This window comes from Coregonus clupeaformis, chromosome 28 (assembly GCF_020615455.1).
Source record: "Coregonus clupeaformis isolate EN_2021a chromosome 28, ASM2061545v1, whole genome shotgun sequence".
NCBI classification, from domain to species: domain Eukaryota; kingdom Metazoa; phylum Chordata; class Actinopteri; order Salmoniformes; family Salmonidae; genus Coregonus; species Coregonus clupeaformis.
The window spans coordinates 27,208,288-27,223,683 of record NC_059219.1 but is presented as its reverse complement, the minus strand read 5'-3'; the positions used below and the strand labels follow the sequence as shown (position 1 = coordinate 27,223,683).

Sequence of the window (15,396 nt, the reverse complement as noted above, 5' to 3'; positions counted from 1 at the left end):
ATATGTTTTTTTGTGTGCATTGGATTCGTCACAATCCACCACATCTGCCTATGTAACACCTCCGCATCTGCAGTGAAAGGTGACAGAGCTTGAGCGGTGTTTGTCAGACCATGAGACATCCCGAAAATCAGTCTTCTCACAAAATAGTCTGTAGCGTCCGCATGGTTTGGTCTACAAACTAATAGACTCTCACGAACACGATGGTGTTCTCCATTTTGCTCTACGACCCCCCACAAGCGGGACTCATCTGAAGTCGGTACAGCCGATCTGCCAACTTCTGTCTGTAGCGTCCGAACAGTTTGGGCTACACAATAATACCCCTCTGTGTAAACGTTAGAAGCTCACGAACACGTACGTCGGTTGTTTTGCTCTAGGACGCCCACAGGCCTCACAAGACTCTTCTGAAGGTCCCCCGGTACCAGTTGAAAACATTAATGGAAGTATATATGGAGACTGTTTAGTGACAAAAATAAGGGGTTAAATATATGTTTCCTGATCTTTCTTATACATGTATCTCTCAGATTTGGATACACACTTCAAAACAAACTTCCTTTAGATTCATTTTTTGGGGGCTATCTGTTGTTCCATGTAGTGAATCTGTTTAAGATTAAGATTCAACATCTGTAGCCTCATCACTAATCTTCAAGCAACACTATAAAACATGAAAGGGTATTTCACAGGTCATTAAATGCCTTGATTAATGAATGTTTGTTCTCCAAAGCCATCATGTCATTGTGCAACCCTGTGTGTTATACACAAGCTGACTCATTCTGCAGTACACAAACTGTGGCCCACAGTAATGGGAGTTGCCCAGTGTTGTGTTCTGTTCAGAGTACTGACATTATTCCACCTGGGATGGAATGGGGGGGTAGGCTTCTTTTTCCTGTTAACTAGGCTGACTGGGAGAGAGAGAGAGAGAGAGAGAGAGAGAGAGAGAGAGAGAGAGAGAGAGAGAGAGAGAGAGAGAGAGAGAGAGAGAGAGAGAGAGAGAGAGAGAGAGAGAGAGAGAGAGAGAGAGAGAGAGAGAGAGAGAGAGAGAAACACACACTCACACACTCACAAACACAGAGAGAGAAATAGAGAGAATCAACTGGAGGAGCCTGACTAAAAACTGTACTTAGGGGCTGCGGTACTGCGAGCTGCCTGAGAGCGACTGAACTGAGGGAGGAGGAGAGAAGGTCGGCGCGACAGAGGTCTCTGTAGATCTCGACGGGGGTTATTATGGGTTAGCTCCACTCCAGACTGCGTTGAGTTGGAGTGCGGTTCCGTGCTGAGAGAGAGTGTCTATTTTGAAAGGTTCCGAGTGAATTCCGATGGCGGGCTAGTCTCTTCCCTCTATTCCTCTTTTACAGTTCCACCCATCCGAAACGGGTCACTGCGGGACGACTGGGCTCTTCATTAAGGAGGTTAAAGGGCCCAGTAATTACCCCAGAGGAAAGTAATTATCAGGTTGTTTAACAAGCCTTTTAAAGTTCCCCCATGCTCCACGATCACAATAGTTTCTCATGCTGCTATGGTTCATCTCTCGTTCACTGTCTCGGTCTGTCTCTCGCATGCATACACTGTGCTCCCTGTTCACCCACGACCATGTGGCTTTGCACGACATCAATCAAGTTTGCTAATGACACCACGGTTGTAAGCCTGATAACCAACAACGACAAGTCAGCCTATAGGGAGGTGGTAAGTGAACTGGTATTGTAGTGCCAGGACAACAAACTCTCCCTCAACATCAGCAAAACAAAGGAGTTGATTGTTGACTTCAGGAAGCAAAGGAGTGAACACCCCCCGATCCACATCAACGGGACTTCAGTTGAGAGAGTCAGCAGTTTTAAGTTCCTCGGCGTCCACATCACCGAGGACTTTACATGGACCAACAACACCACCACTCCTGTCAAGAGGGCGCAACAGCACCTCTACTTCCTATGGTGGCTGAAGAAATTTGACATACCACCCCGGAAACCTCTCCAAATACTACCATCGAGAGCATTCTGACCGCAAAGCCCTCCACTGGGGCAGTGTTCCCACTCATCCAGGACATCTAATGAAACGGTGCCTCAGGAAGGCACGCAGCATCATCAAGGACCCCAGCCACGAGCTGTTCACTCCCTTACCGACGGGCAGATGGTATCGGAGCGTAAGGTCTGATGCCAACAGGCTCAGAGACAATTTCGATCTACAAGCCATCAGACTGCTGAACACTTGAACTGGACTGTCCACCTGCACTGACTCTCCACACCTTAGCACACATACACTCACTCACACACACACACATCACAACTGCTGCTACCAGACTCTTAATTACTATTTCTAATACTGCACAATTAAAACACTTGCCCCCCCAATCCCTCCTTTCTCTGATACACATGTCAATACTGGACTATAAATTGTGCCTTCCTGTATTATACTTATGCTAAAACCTTTATTCCATTCTACTGAGCCATTTACTTTATGTTCTTATTCTTATTTTTTATTACTTCTTATTGTTGTTGCATTGTCAAGAAGGATCCTGCAAGTAAGCATTTTGTTGGACAGTGTATACCATGTGTATCCTGTACCTACACTATATGTAGACACCCCTTCAAATTAGTGGATTCGGGTATTTCAGCCACACCCCTTGCTGACAGGTGTATAAAATTCAGCACACAGTCATGCAATCTCCATACACATACATTGGCAGTATAATGGCCTTACTCAAGAGCTCAGTGACTTTCAACGTGGCACCGTCATAGGATGCCACTCTCACGGCCTGACCTGGAGAGACTGTTATTCTCTAGGTAGTTTGGTCAGGGTGTGAGAATCTATGTTTTGTAGTTCTATGTTTGGCCGGGTGTGGTTCCCAATCAGAGGCAGCTGTCGCTCGTTGTCTCTGATTGGGGATCATACTTAGGCAGCCAGTTTTCCTGCCTGGGTTGTGGGATCTTGTTTGTGTTCCTGTTAGGCTGGTATGTGTATAGCCCTTTGGACTTCACGGTGCATTGTTTCTTGTTTTCTTGAATGTTTATTTAATTAATAAACATGTACGCTTTTCACGCTGCACCTTGGTCCGACCCAACTCTCAACGTTCGTGACAGCCACCTCTCCAACAAGTCAGTTCTTCAAATTTCTGCCCTGCTAGAGCTGCCCCGGTCAACTGTAAGTGCTGTTATTGTGAAGTGGAAATGTCTAGGAGCAACAACGGCTCTGCCGTGAAGTGGTAGGCCACACGAGTGCTGAAGCACATAGCGCATAAAAATCATCCGCAATACTCACTACCGAGGTCCAAACTGCCTCGGGAAGCAACGTCAGCACAATAATTGTTTGTCGGGAGCTTCATGAAATGGGTTTCCATGGCCGAGCAGCCGCACACAAGATCACCACGTGCAATGGTCTGGGGCAATTTTTCCATGGTTCGGGCTAGGCCCCTTAGTTCCAGTGAAGGGAAATCTTAACGCTACAGCATACAATGACATTCTAGACGATTCTGTGCTTCCAACTTTGTGGCAACAGTTTGGGAAAGGTCCTTTCCTGTTTCAGCATGACAATGCCCCCGTGCACAAAGCGAGGTCCATACAGAAATGGTTTGTTGAGATCGGTGTGGAAGAACTTGACTGGCTTGCACAGAGCCCTGACCTCAAACCCATCAAAACCGACTGTGAGCCAGGCCTAATCGCCCAACATCAGTGCCCGACCTCACTAATGCTTGTGGCTAAATGGAAGTCCCCGCAGCAATGTTTTCCGACATCTAGTGGAAAGCCTTCCCAGAAGAGTGGAGGCTGTTATAACAGCAAAGGGGGGACCAACTCCATATTAACGACCCCATGATTTTGGAATGAGATGTTCGACGAGCAGGTGTCCACATACTTTTGGTCATGTAGTGTATGACTAATAAAACAGGTAGCTTAGTGGTTAAGAGCGTTGTGCCAGTAACCGAAAGGTCGCTGGTTCTAATCCCCGAGCAGACTAGGTGAAAAATCTGTCGATGTGCCCTTGAGCAAGGCACTTAACCCTAATTGCTCTGGATAAGAGCATCTGCTAAATGACCAATTATTTATTTATATTAAACTTGAATGTGTGTGCTTGTTTTAACCTGCAGGGGTCAGTGTTTCCCAGGTTGAATACTACTGGGATGACCGTAATACAGTACAGTATGTTCAGGTACAGTATGTCCAGGTTGCACTGCTGTGTGAAAGACAATGCTGTAATAACCTATGCCTTGATCTGCGTTAGAGTATAATCAATGCAATGACATTGAGCATTATAATTAATATTTGGCTAACTGTGACTTTCTTTGTCTTATGGGCCCTATGTAGCTCAGTTGGTAGAGCATGGCGCTTGCAACGCCAGGGTTGTGGGTTCGATTCCCACGGGGGGCCAGTATTGAAAAAAAAAAAATGTATGCACTCACTAACTGTAAGTTGCTCTGGATAAGAGCATCTGCTAAATGACTAAAATTAAAAATGTTATGATCCATTCAATGCTTGGGCCTAGTTGCGGCCTAGTCACAATCTAAGCAACATTATCTAAGAAACTGTAAACGATCACCTTAACTTGGACTTAATCTCCAGTTACTTGAGGGAGAAAAAAAATCATTAACTCTGATCATAACTCTGGCCCTCTGAGGACAGATCCTTCACTGGGAATGTCTCACTGACTGACCCCACAGGGAAATCATTCACTCTGGACTCGCTTCGCCAGCCTTCCCAGGAGAATGGTCACTCAATGTGCATTAGTTTTTCCGTCCTTCTCTTCCCGCACAAACTGCTCACTCCACATTTGTTTGACTGTCCTTCCCGGGGACAAAAACTGCTCTCCTGCACTTGTCTGAGTATCCCTCCTTAGGGAAAGAGCTCTCCGTTCGCTTGATGATCCTTCTCCTAGGAAAATGTTCACTCTGTGCTCGTTTGACTGTCCTTCACTGAAGAATTCCTCCTCGTCGTTTATTTGACTTAATTACTATGCCAGATTCACAGAGGGTGAGAGAATGAATGGCACTTCACTTAACAACCAGTCTCTCTCCCGCCTAGTCTACTGTATGTCTGCCAGCACCCTTCATTAAAGCAACGCTTCCCTGCCTCTCTCATCTCCTCCTTCCCCTGTTCCCTCTCTCCCTCTCTCCATCAGCCAATGTGTGGGTGTGAACAGAAAGGTTTCCATCGACAGTCATCAAGAAAGCCATCCAACACCTGTTGACCCCTCTACCTCTGAGACACACACTTGTATACACACACACACATGCGTATGAGCATACACAAGTACACACACACACACTGCGCACAAACACACACACACACACACTCGTCACCACATTCAGCCGGGTGTCTAATTATCTGTGTCTGTGTCAGATCTGACACATCCCACCCCGGCAGAAAACATACACAGGCCACTTTCAGTCTGAAGAGGAAATCACCAGAGAGACGGTGTTGAGTCATCACACACACCAAGCTGCAGCAAGACCGTTAGAGACAGACAGAGAGGGTGTTGAGTCATCACACACCAAGCTGCAGCAAGACCGTTAGAGACAGACAGAGAGGGTGTTGAGTCATCACACACACCAAGCTGCAGCAAGACCGTTAGAGACAGACAGAGAGGGTGTTGAGTCATCACACACACCAAGCTGCAGCAAGACCGTTAGAGACAGACAGAGAGGGTGTTGAGTCATCACACACACCAAGCTGCAGCAAGACCGTTAGAGACAGACAGAGAGGGTGTTGAGTCATCACACACACCAAGCTGCAGCAAGACCGTTAGAGACAGACAGAGAGGGTGTTGAGTCATCACACACACCAAGCTGCAGCAAGACCGTTAGAGACAGACAGCTATTGATATGCTTTGGTTGGTCTGACTACACATTTAAATCACCCACTGTATACAATGCAGTACAGCTTTGTATTACCTAATGACACCTTTCATCAATGACACATCTTTCCTGCCTTGTCAGACAGCAACATGTCAGAAAAACGAGTGGGGGAGATCAGAGAAAAATAGTATTGTAGTTCTAGTCAACTGACAGATGGCTCAATCTTGGGAACTGTTTAATGAAGCAAAACACATTTTCCCATGATGCCTCTAGGCTATTCCTGGTGTACATTGTTACCTCAGGAGGATATGATGCGGAGGCGGCGCAGGTGGAGCTGAGTTTTACGGCGTTTTTTTCACTCTACTTGACCCTTGACCGCACAGAGAAACATCTTTAACATAGTGCCCTCTAGAGACAGATCAGGGTCTTACAGTACATACCGCAAATAAATGCATGGTTCCTTATATATACTGTATAGCCATTTAATGGTAGCCTAGTGGTTAAGAGCGTTGGGGCAGTAACCGAAAGGTCGCTGGTTCGAATCCCAGAGCTGATTAAGTGAACAATCTATTGATGTGCCCTTGGGAAAGGCACTTAACCCTAAATGTTGCTTTGTATGAGAGCGTCTGCTAAATGACTAAAATGTATACTTCGATTACAAAATGCTGATAAATTGAATTTATTCTGTGATAAAATGAATTTTATGTCATGTTCATTTTTACGATGTTACCATCAAGACATGCAGGCCGTACTGTGGACAAGTTAAATCTAAACTCAATGAAAAGACCCAAACACAAATTCACCACTTACAAAATCGAATTCTTCTCTCATTGGATAAAAAATTACGTGACACTCATTTCAAAGCAGTAACACCCATCTAAACCAGTTGAACCAGAAACCTTATTCCTAGCCTGAGAAAAGAGGACAAATTGCCCATGTTCGTAAATTTTAAGAATGCATAGTTTTTTAAAGGAGACGGAGAGAGAGAGAGAGAGAGAGAGAGAGAGAGAGAGAGAGAGAGAGAGAAGAGAGAGACAGAAAACGGAGATACCACACAACTCTGAAGCCATATACTTTTGGTCATGTTTTGGACAAAGAACCGCAACAGCTCGCCTCTCAGACGACCGACATTAAACGAAATGTCCCAAAATATGCCAAAAATGTCTGTGGTTTATTTCAGTCCTGAGATGAAAGGTCTGCCATTACAAAGAGCTTGATTTAGTCTAGGGTGTGAGAGAGAGAGGAGAGAGCCGGCGCTGAGGGCTCTCCACAGTCTTCTACCTCAAAATAACACAGAGGGAAGGCAGAATAACATGTTGACTCGCCCGACAAATGCTCACACGAGCGCCGTATGAATGGTACCCAGCCAGATGTATGACTGATGAGTGATACACTCATCTGGGGTCTAGTCCATAGGGGTCCTTATTCTACATCATAGAGACATCATGTCTGTCATGACCATTCTGTAGAGGTGTGTCCTCCTGAACAACCCCCTGATTCCATTGCATGTCTTTTCCATGTGCAGTATATCTGTTAAAACAGTAAGAAATGTGTGTGTGTGCATGCAGACTTTCTCCTAAGCAGAAGCAGAAGTACTTGTTGACTTTGGAGAATAGCTGGTAAATCGATTTTGTGGTTAATGAGAATTAGGGAGACCTGATTACCCCCTTAAAATGTGTGTGTACATGAATTTGCATGTCCGTGTGTGTGTGTGCTTGGTCGTGTATATGCGTACATGTGTGCCTCTGTATGTGTGTGTGTGTGTGTGTGTGTGTGTGTGTGTGTGTGTGTGTGCGTGTGTATTTATGTGTTTCACAGCAGAGCCCTTTTCAACTTGGACCAGGAGCCATTAAAGGGCTCCAAAGCCAGTGCAGCGGTAGTTCTGAAGGGGACAGTGGAAGGGGAAAATAAATGCAAGGGCCAATACATACATTTATCCAAGTCCCCTGTCAGCATATGGAAACAATCTGACCGTAAGGAGAATACAACCTAGGGCTAAGGAGAATGCATTATTCTAAGTGGGAAGGAGAGAGAGAAATAAAGAGAGAGAGGAAGCAGGAGAGTGAGAGAGCGAGAGAGAGAGAAAGGACGCAGGAGAGAGAGAGAGAAAGAAAAGATTGAGAGAATTGAAGAATTAGAGAGAGATTATTGAGAAAATAGAAACGTAGACAGATGAGCAGACAGAGAGGAAGATACACTGAAGAGTGAGAGGGAAAGAAAGAAAGAAAGAAAGAAAGAAAGAAAGAAAGAAAGAAAGAAAGAAAGAAAGAAAGAAAGAAAGAAAGAAAGAAAGAAAGAAAGAAAGAAAGAAAGAAAGAGAAAGAATGCACACAAAGAGGAAAAAGAGAGTAACTCAGACAATATCTCCTGGAGCTATGCTGGAGAAAGAACCAGAGAGCCGAGGGGGGGAGAACATACACACTTACCCCTGTAGGAAAGCTTTAGCCTAGGGACGCTGTGCTTGGGCTCCCCTTGCCCCGGCACCACCGCCCCACAGGACAGCAGCAGCAGTACAATCCCAGGTAGGTAATCCATGGTGCTGGAGCGCTGGCCTCCAGCCCAAGGGGGGCACACACCCCACACTTGCCCAGAGAAGAGTGTCTCCCAGCTGGGTATGCAGAGACCTGGCAGTCCCTCCCTTCCCTTCCTCCTCCCGCAGCTAGAGAAGATCCACAAACCCTGGAGGGGGTTTCAGGCAGGGGGGATACAATCCTTGGTTTCAATCCCGATTCAGAGCACCTCTTTGGAGGGATTTCAGCAGCGCAAGGGGGTCTCACATGGCTCCCTGTGTGGATGTCCGGGGTGGTAAACCCTCTGTGCTGTACATAAGTCCCCCTGGTAAGGGTTGGGTGATGGGGGGTCCGGTGGGAAGTGTGATGCTCGAGCTGGATGAGGAAAGATTCTGCTTTAAATATTGAAGAGGTATCCAGCAGAGATGCTGCTACTATAGATCTCTCTTCTCTTCTGCTCTGCTCTCCTCTCTTCTCTTCTCTTCAGTCTCTCTCTCTCTCCGCAGTCACTCACTACTAGCCTCCAATCCTGTCCACGGCTCCGCCAGACAGAGCGGGAGAGAGAGAGTGCTACACCATCCACAGGAGGGGAGGGAGAGCAGCTGAGCGAGAGAGAGGGGGAGTGTGAATGAGAGAGAGGGGGAGGGAGTGAACTGAGCAGCAACGTTGAAGTACTGTGAAATAGAAGAGAAAGTCCTGTGCACATGGTTCTGTCTTTCTCTATTCTCTCTCTCTTTTGTTTTCCTTTCTTTCTTTCTTTCTTTCTTTCTTTCTTTCTTTCTTTCTTTCTTTCTTTCTTTCTTTCTTTCTTTCTTTCTTTCTTTCTTTCTTTCTTTCTTTCTTTCTTTCTTTCTTTCTTTCTTTCTCTTCTGCAGTCATTGGTCAGCCCCAGCACCCTTAGTCTAGAGGTGTAACACATTAACAGACTCACACATACTCTCTTCTCTAACATACTCTCTTCTCTAACATACTATCTTCTCTAACAGAGCCTCTTCTCTACTCCATGCAGTTACAGACAAACTGCGTAGCATGCAACTCAGCAGGTATTCTCTGGTCAAACCTGGTTTTAAAACGAACAACATTAATATGCATTTATCTAATGCCCTATGCAATGAAAAGCAGTGAGCTGGCATTCAGGGTTAGTTAAACATGTATATTGTTTCTGCAAAGGCATGTTTCAATGAATAACTGTTTGTTGTACTACACTTCTATGGAGTGCAGGAGTCCAAACATATCAACTTCACAGCAAATAAAGAATGCCATTTGGTTTTTGACTTGTCCCACAAACAAGGAAAAACGGGTTTGATTGAATGTCGCAGTCTAGAAACCTGGTCCATATGGAAATCTAAAAACATGTCTTTCTAGTAAAGCAGGTCAGTGAGGGATCCTGTCACTGTTAAAGTCATCCTATAGTGAACCTGGTCTGGCTCTGTGGTACTCCCCTTCCCCAACTCTCAACCCCTCTGCCCCTGCAGGTGTGACCCCTTCTGTTTCCTCTCACGGTTTGTGACGGCAGGCAACTAACAGCACTGAGGTGGTGGGGATAAAAGCTTTGATAAACAGGAGCATTTACAGTGGGGAAAAAAAGTATTTAGTCAGAAACCAATTGTGCAAGTTCTCCCACTTAAAAAGATGAGAGAGGCCTGTAATTTTCATCATAGGTACACGTCAACTATGACAGACAAATTGAGAAAAAAAAAATCCAGAAAATCACATTGTAGGATTTTTAATGAATTTATTTGCAAATTATGGTGGAAAATAAGTATTTGGTCACCTACAAACAAGCAAGATTTCTGGCTCTCACAGACCTGTAACTTCTTCTTTAAGAGGCTCCTCTGTCCTCCACTCGTTACCTGTATTAATGGCACTTGTTTGAACTTGTTATCAGTATAAAAGACACCTGTCCACAACCTCAAACAGTCACACTCCAAACTCCACTAGTGGCCAAGACCAAAGAGCTGTCAAAGGACACCAGAAACAAAATTGTAGACCTGCACCAGGCTGGGAAGACTGAATCTGCAATAGGTAAGCAGCTTGGTTTGAAGAAATCAACTGTGGGAGCAATTATTAGGAAATGGAAGACATACAAGACCACTGATAATCTCCCTCGATCTGGGGCTCCACGCAAGATCTCACCCCGTGGGGTCAAATTGATCACAAGAACGGTGAGCAAAAATCCCAGAACCACACGGGGGGACCTAGTGAATGACCTGCAGAGAGCTGGGACCAAAGTAACAAAGCCTACCATCAGTAACACACTACGCCGCCAGGGACTCAAATCCTGCAGTGCAAGACGTGTCCCCCCTGCTTAAGCCAGTACATGTCCAGGCCCGTCTGGAGTTTGCTAGAGTGCATTTGGATGATCCAGAAGAGGATTGGGAGAATGTCATATGGTCAGATGAAACCAAAATATAACTTTTTGGTAAAAACTCAACTCGTCGTGTTTGGAGGACAAAGAATGCTGAGTTGCATCCAAAGAACACCATACCTACTGTGAAGCATGGGGGTGGAAACATCATGCTTTGGGGCTGTTTTTTCTGCAAAGGGACCAGGACGACTGATCCGTGTAAAGGAAAGAATGAATGGGGCCATGTATCGTGAGATTTTGAGTGAAAACCTCCTTCCATCAGCAAGGGCATTGAAGATGAAACGTGGCTGGGTCTTTCAGCATGACAATGATCCCAAACACACCGCCCGGGCAACGAAGGAGTGGCTTCGTAAGAAGCATTTCAAGGTCCTGGAGTGGCCTAGCCAGTCTCCAGATCTCAACCCCATAGAAAATCTTTGGAGGGAGTTGAAAGTCCGTGTTGCCCAGCGACAGCCCCAAAACATCACTGCTCTAGAGGAGATCTGCATGGAGGAATGGGCCAAAATACCAGCAACAGTGTGTGAAAACCTTGTGAAGACTTACAGAAAACGTTTGACCTGTGTCATTGCCAACAAAGGGTATATAACAAAGTATTGACAAAACTTTTGTTATTGACCAAATACTTATTTTCCACCATAATTTGCAAATAAATTCATTAAAAATCCTATAATGTGATTTTCTGGATTTTTTTTTCTCATTTTTTCTTTCATAGTTGACGTGTACCTATGATGAAAATTACAGGCCTCTCTCATATTTTTAAGTGGGAGAACTTGCACAATTGGTGGCTGACTAAATACTTTTTTGCCCCACTGTATGTGTCAGCTCGCACACCTCAACACCACTGCAACAGTCACAGAACAAAAATACAACCTGACAGTAGATACTGCATGGCTATAGTGTGTGGTGGGAGGGTGTGTGTGTGTGTGTACTGGTGTCTGTCCATGTCCGTGCACCATCATTTCTCAACACTCCCAGTAATGCTTTGTCCCTCTTAACAATTCCACAGAACGTGTGTGTGCACGTACTTGTACCCAAGTGTGTGTGTATGCCTCAACGGAAGAGCATACACTCCCACTCCCTCATACATCATCACCCCTTTAGTCTAAACAGGCTTTTTAGATGTTTGCCCATAACAAAAGGATGTGTGGATAGACATGAAAAGACCTCTCTCTCTCTCTCTCTCTCTCTCTCTCTCTCTCTCTCTCTCTCTCTCTCTCTCTCTCTCTCTCTCTCTCTCTCTCTCTCTCTCTCCCTTCTCTCTCTCTCTCTCTCTCTCTCTCTCTCTCTCTCTCTCTCTCTCTCTCTCTCTCTCTCTCTCTCTCTCTCTCTCTCTCTCTCTCTCTCCTTCTCTCTGTCTCTCCTTCTCTCGCTCTCTGTCTCTCCTTCTCTCTCTCTCTGTCTCTCCTTCTCTCTCTCTCTGTCTCTCCTTCTCTTTCTCTCTCTCTCTCTTTCTCTCGCTCTCCCTTCTCTCTCTCTCTCTTTCCTCTCTCTCTCCTCTCTCTCTCTCTCCCTTCTCTCTCTCTCTCTCCCCTCTCTCTCTCTCTCTCTCTCTGCCTGTCTCTCCTTCTCTCTCTCTCTCTCTCTCTCTCTCTCTCTCTCTCTCTCTCTCTCTCTCTCTCTCTCTCTCTCTCTCTCTCTCTCTCTCTCTCTGTCTGTCTCTCCTTCTCTCTCTCTCTCTCTCTCTCACTCTCTCTCTCTCTCTCTCTCTCTCTCTCTCTCTCTCTCTCTCTCTCTCTCTCTCTCTCTCTCTCTCTCTCTCTCTCTCTCTCTCTCTCTCTCTCTCTCTCTCTCTCTCTCTCCCTCATAACCCAGGTCCCATGTATCTGATCTACCAGAGCTAATGGCAGCTCTACCTGTATCAATCCCCACTGGGAGCGGGGAGGCGAGATATGCCGCAACACGCCCTTTAGGAGACGCGGCAGCAGCAACAGGACCCTTCGCCACCAATCTATTTGTGATGCCTTGGGCGGGACGGGAGCACAGTGCTGCTGAGTAAGGACGTCTTAATAAATCGTGACATGTTGTTGGTCGCATAATGAGCGGTCATTGACAAGGAGCTCCCAGAAGCTTTCAGCGCCTGCCGGTAAAAATAGAAGAGAGACACAAGATACCTCGGGGGTCGGTGTGGTGATACAGTAATACAGGGATGGACCCTATACCCCGGTGTGGTGATACAGTAATACAGGGATGGACCCTATACCCCGGTGTGGTGATACAGTAATACAGGGATGGACCCTATACCCCGGTGTGGTGATACAGTAATACAGGGATGGACCCTATACCCCGGTGTAGTGAAACAGTAATACAGGGATGGACCCTATACCCCGGTGTAGTGAAACAGTAATACAGGAATGGACCCTATACCCCGGTGTAGTGAAACAGTAATACAGGGATGGACCCTATACCCCGGTGTGGTGATACAGTAATACAGGGATGGACCCTATACCCCGGTGTAGTGAAACAGTAATACAGGGATGGACAATAGGACTACTGAGAAATGTCTAAGAGACAGGGGTGAATGTGTTTGTGGGTGGGTATAGTGTTGCTGCCCCTGTGGTATTACAATGTAAAATATCTTAATCTCAAAGTCTGATGGATAGCACTGTTAAAGTTGAATTGTGTGTTAGGGTTGAATGGCGGGAACACGGTTAACTAGATTTATCGGGATTTACCGCCCAAAGCCACTCCCTTTTCCTTGGGATAAATAACTGAGAGAATACTGGTAAATTATAATAAATTATATATATGAACAGGATGGCATGAAATGGAACTGTTAAATTATATATAAATCTCTACGGCCTCTGCATGATGAATCATCAATGCTCTGGCGGGGGGGGGTTTACAATGCATGTAAACCTAACATGGTAACTTTCTTTCTTGTGACAGGTAGGCATACATTTGCTGCTGCATAGTCTATGCTACAGTAATAGAAAGACCGAATACCAGCTCTATCTGGCTTTTGGGGGTCACCTTATTTTTTAATTGTAAAGATATATATTTTTTTACTGTAGCTGCAGAGTTTTAAAACAGCCTATCACTCGAATATCGTTGCTTTAAATCAGTGTACGTGTGAGCACTCTCTCGCAGTCTTTCTCTCTATCCATCAACTCCATTCAAATTGCATCCAAAATAGATAATCCTGTTCTAGATTGATATATAGCCCTATATTTAGATGTCCAAGCCTACCTCTTTCAGGTAATAAATTCAATGCAGTATTAGCCTTATATTTAGCTAATTAATGATGGGTTATGCATAATAAGCTTCTAACTTACAGCCTCTGTCTCTTGCGCAATACGCACGCACCTGTGCTCCGCTGGCCTCTCTCCTTAAAAAACGCTCGGAGTCCCATGCAGGAAAATCTAGACTAGAATAGCTTGCTGGACATTATTTTTTTAGCATTTCTTATACCAATAGACTATTCGAAGAGGGACGCAAGCTCTTGTTTGCTGAATGTTAAATAGAGCAGCCAATAGAACTCACGGGTAGTTTGAAAGAAGAGTGAACGCGCGATGGCGGTAGGCTATAGCAGTTATTTGTTCAGACCCATAATCATTCAATCATTGTGAAGAGAAGTGAAAGCCTTCTGCATCTAATTTGAGTCCTATATTATTCAAGGATGTCATTAGAATGATAAAGATAAGGACAACAAAACTTATTTCATTTAACTGTTGAAAGCGAGGAAGGAATGAAGCAACAACAGAGAGAGAAAATGAAGGTAGGCTAATAAAATTAGGGGAAATATATGCGTCAGCCTACTAATTATACAAATAGGCCCTATTGTATTTCCAAATTAAAATCAAATTTGCTAGCCTATACTTTGTAGGCCGCATGTGCTGCACCAGAATCACATGTTCTCGCACTGCTTTAACATGGTTTGAACGATGTGCACAATTCCAGTCCATACAATACAGTATAATACAATACAGTACAGTAATACAGTTCACACTCAAAAAGATTAGACTACTGGAGCTAGTTTCATTTATTTACCCAAGAGAGCATAATAGCTAGTGTCGTGACTTCACTTTCATTATTGTGATGACTATTGTCGTATCGAGTGAGTGGTGGCAATTATTGCTGATGAACAAAAGGAGTCTGCTCATACTGAACGTTGATCATAAGGTTTATTCAGATCAGAAGCTTCAGCATGAGTGACAGGTGACATGACACCCGGAGAGTGACGCCTCAGAATGGCTGCTCGTTCTGCCCTCTCCTTAGTTTTCCCCCCTATTTATAACAATGATGCTCCCTCTTCTGGCCAATCACCAGTCTCCCCTGGCTACAACACACTTCCTGTCTGTTATATGTGGCGTTACACCTAAAACATTCCCTCTTGATACTAACATAAACAACATTCCATTTCTTCATGAAAAACATTTAACAAAGACATAATCTTAATACACTACATATTCCCCCCTTCGAGACAAACTAAAAGTCTCGAAAACAAACAGTATAGGATTATGACTAGTAACAATTTATCTTATTGAGTATCTTTAACATTAAACCAAAAACATTCTCCTCTAGAGTGTAAATACCTTTCTATGAAATATGAATAACTGTTTATGAAGTGTGAATACATTACTATCTTTATGAAGTGTGAATACATTACTATGAAATATGAACAAATCTCTATGGAGTGTAAGAGCGAAAAACTGTCTATCCAACAACCTTCCATCCATCAATCAAGACAGTAACATTCTCTCACGGTCCCTCTGCCCCAGGCAACCACCTTCGGTACTCCAGAT

The 15,396-nt window shown here is 44.8% G+C and overlaps 1 protein-coding gene across 1 annotated transcript in view; it reads right to left on the bottom strand.

The window, feature by feature from the left end:
• The window catches only part of LOC121543411 (semaphorin-3ab-like), a 59,221-nt gene extending 50,373 nt beyond the window's left edge, over positions 1-8,848 (bottom strand). Inside the window, exon 1 of the mRNA XM_045208829.1 lies at positions 8,203-8,848. Within this exon, the coding sequence (XP_045064764.1) occupies positions 8,203-8,311 (109 nt within the window). The 5' untranslated portion in view covers positions 8,312-8,848. The remainder of the gene's footprint in view (positions 1-8,202) is intronic.
• Between the last annotated feature and the right edge of the window lie 6,548 nt (positions 8,849-15,396).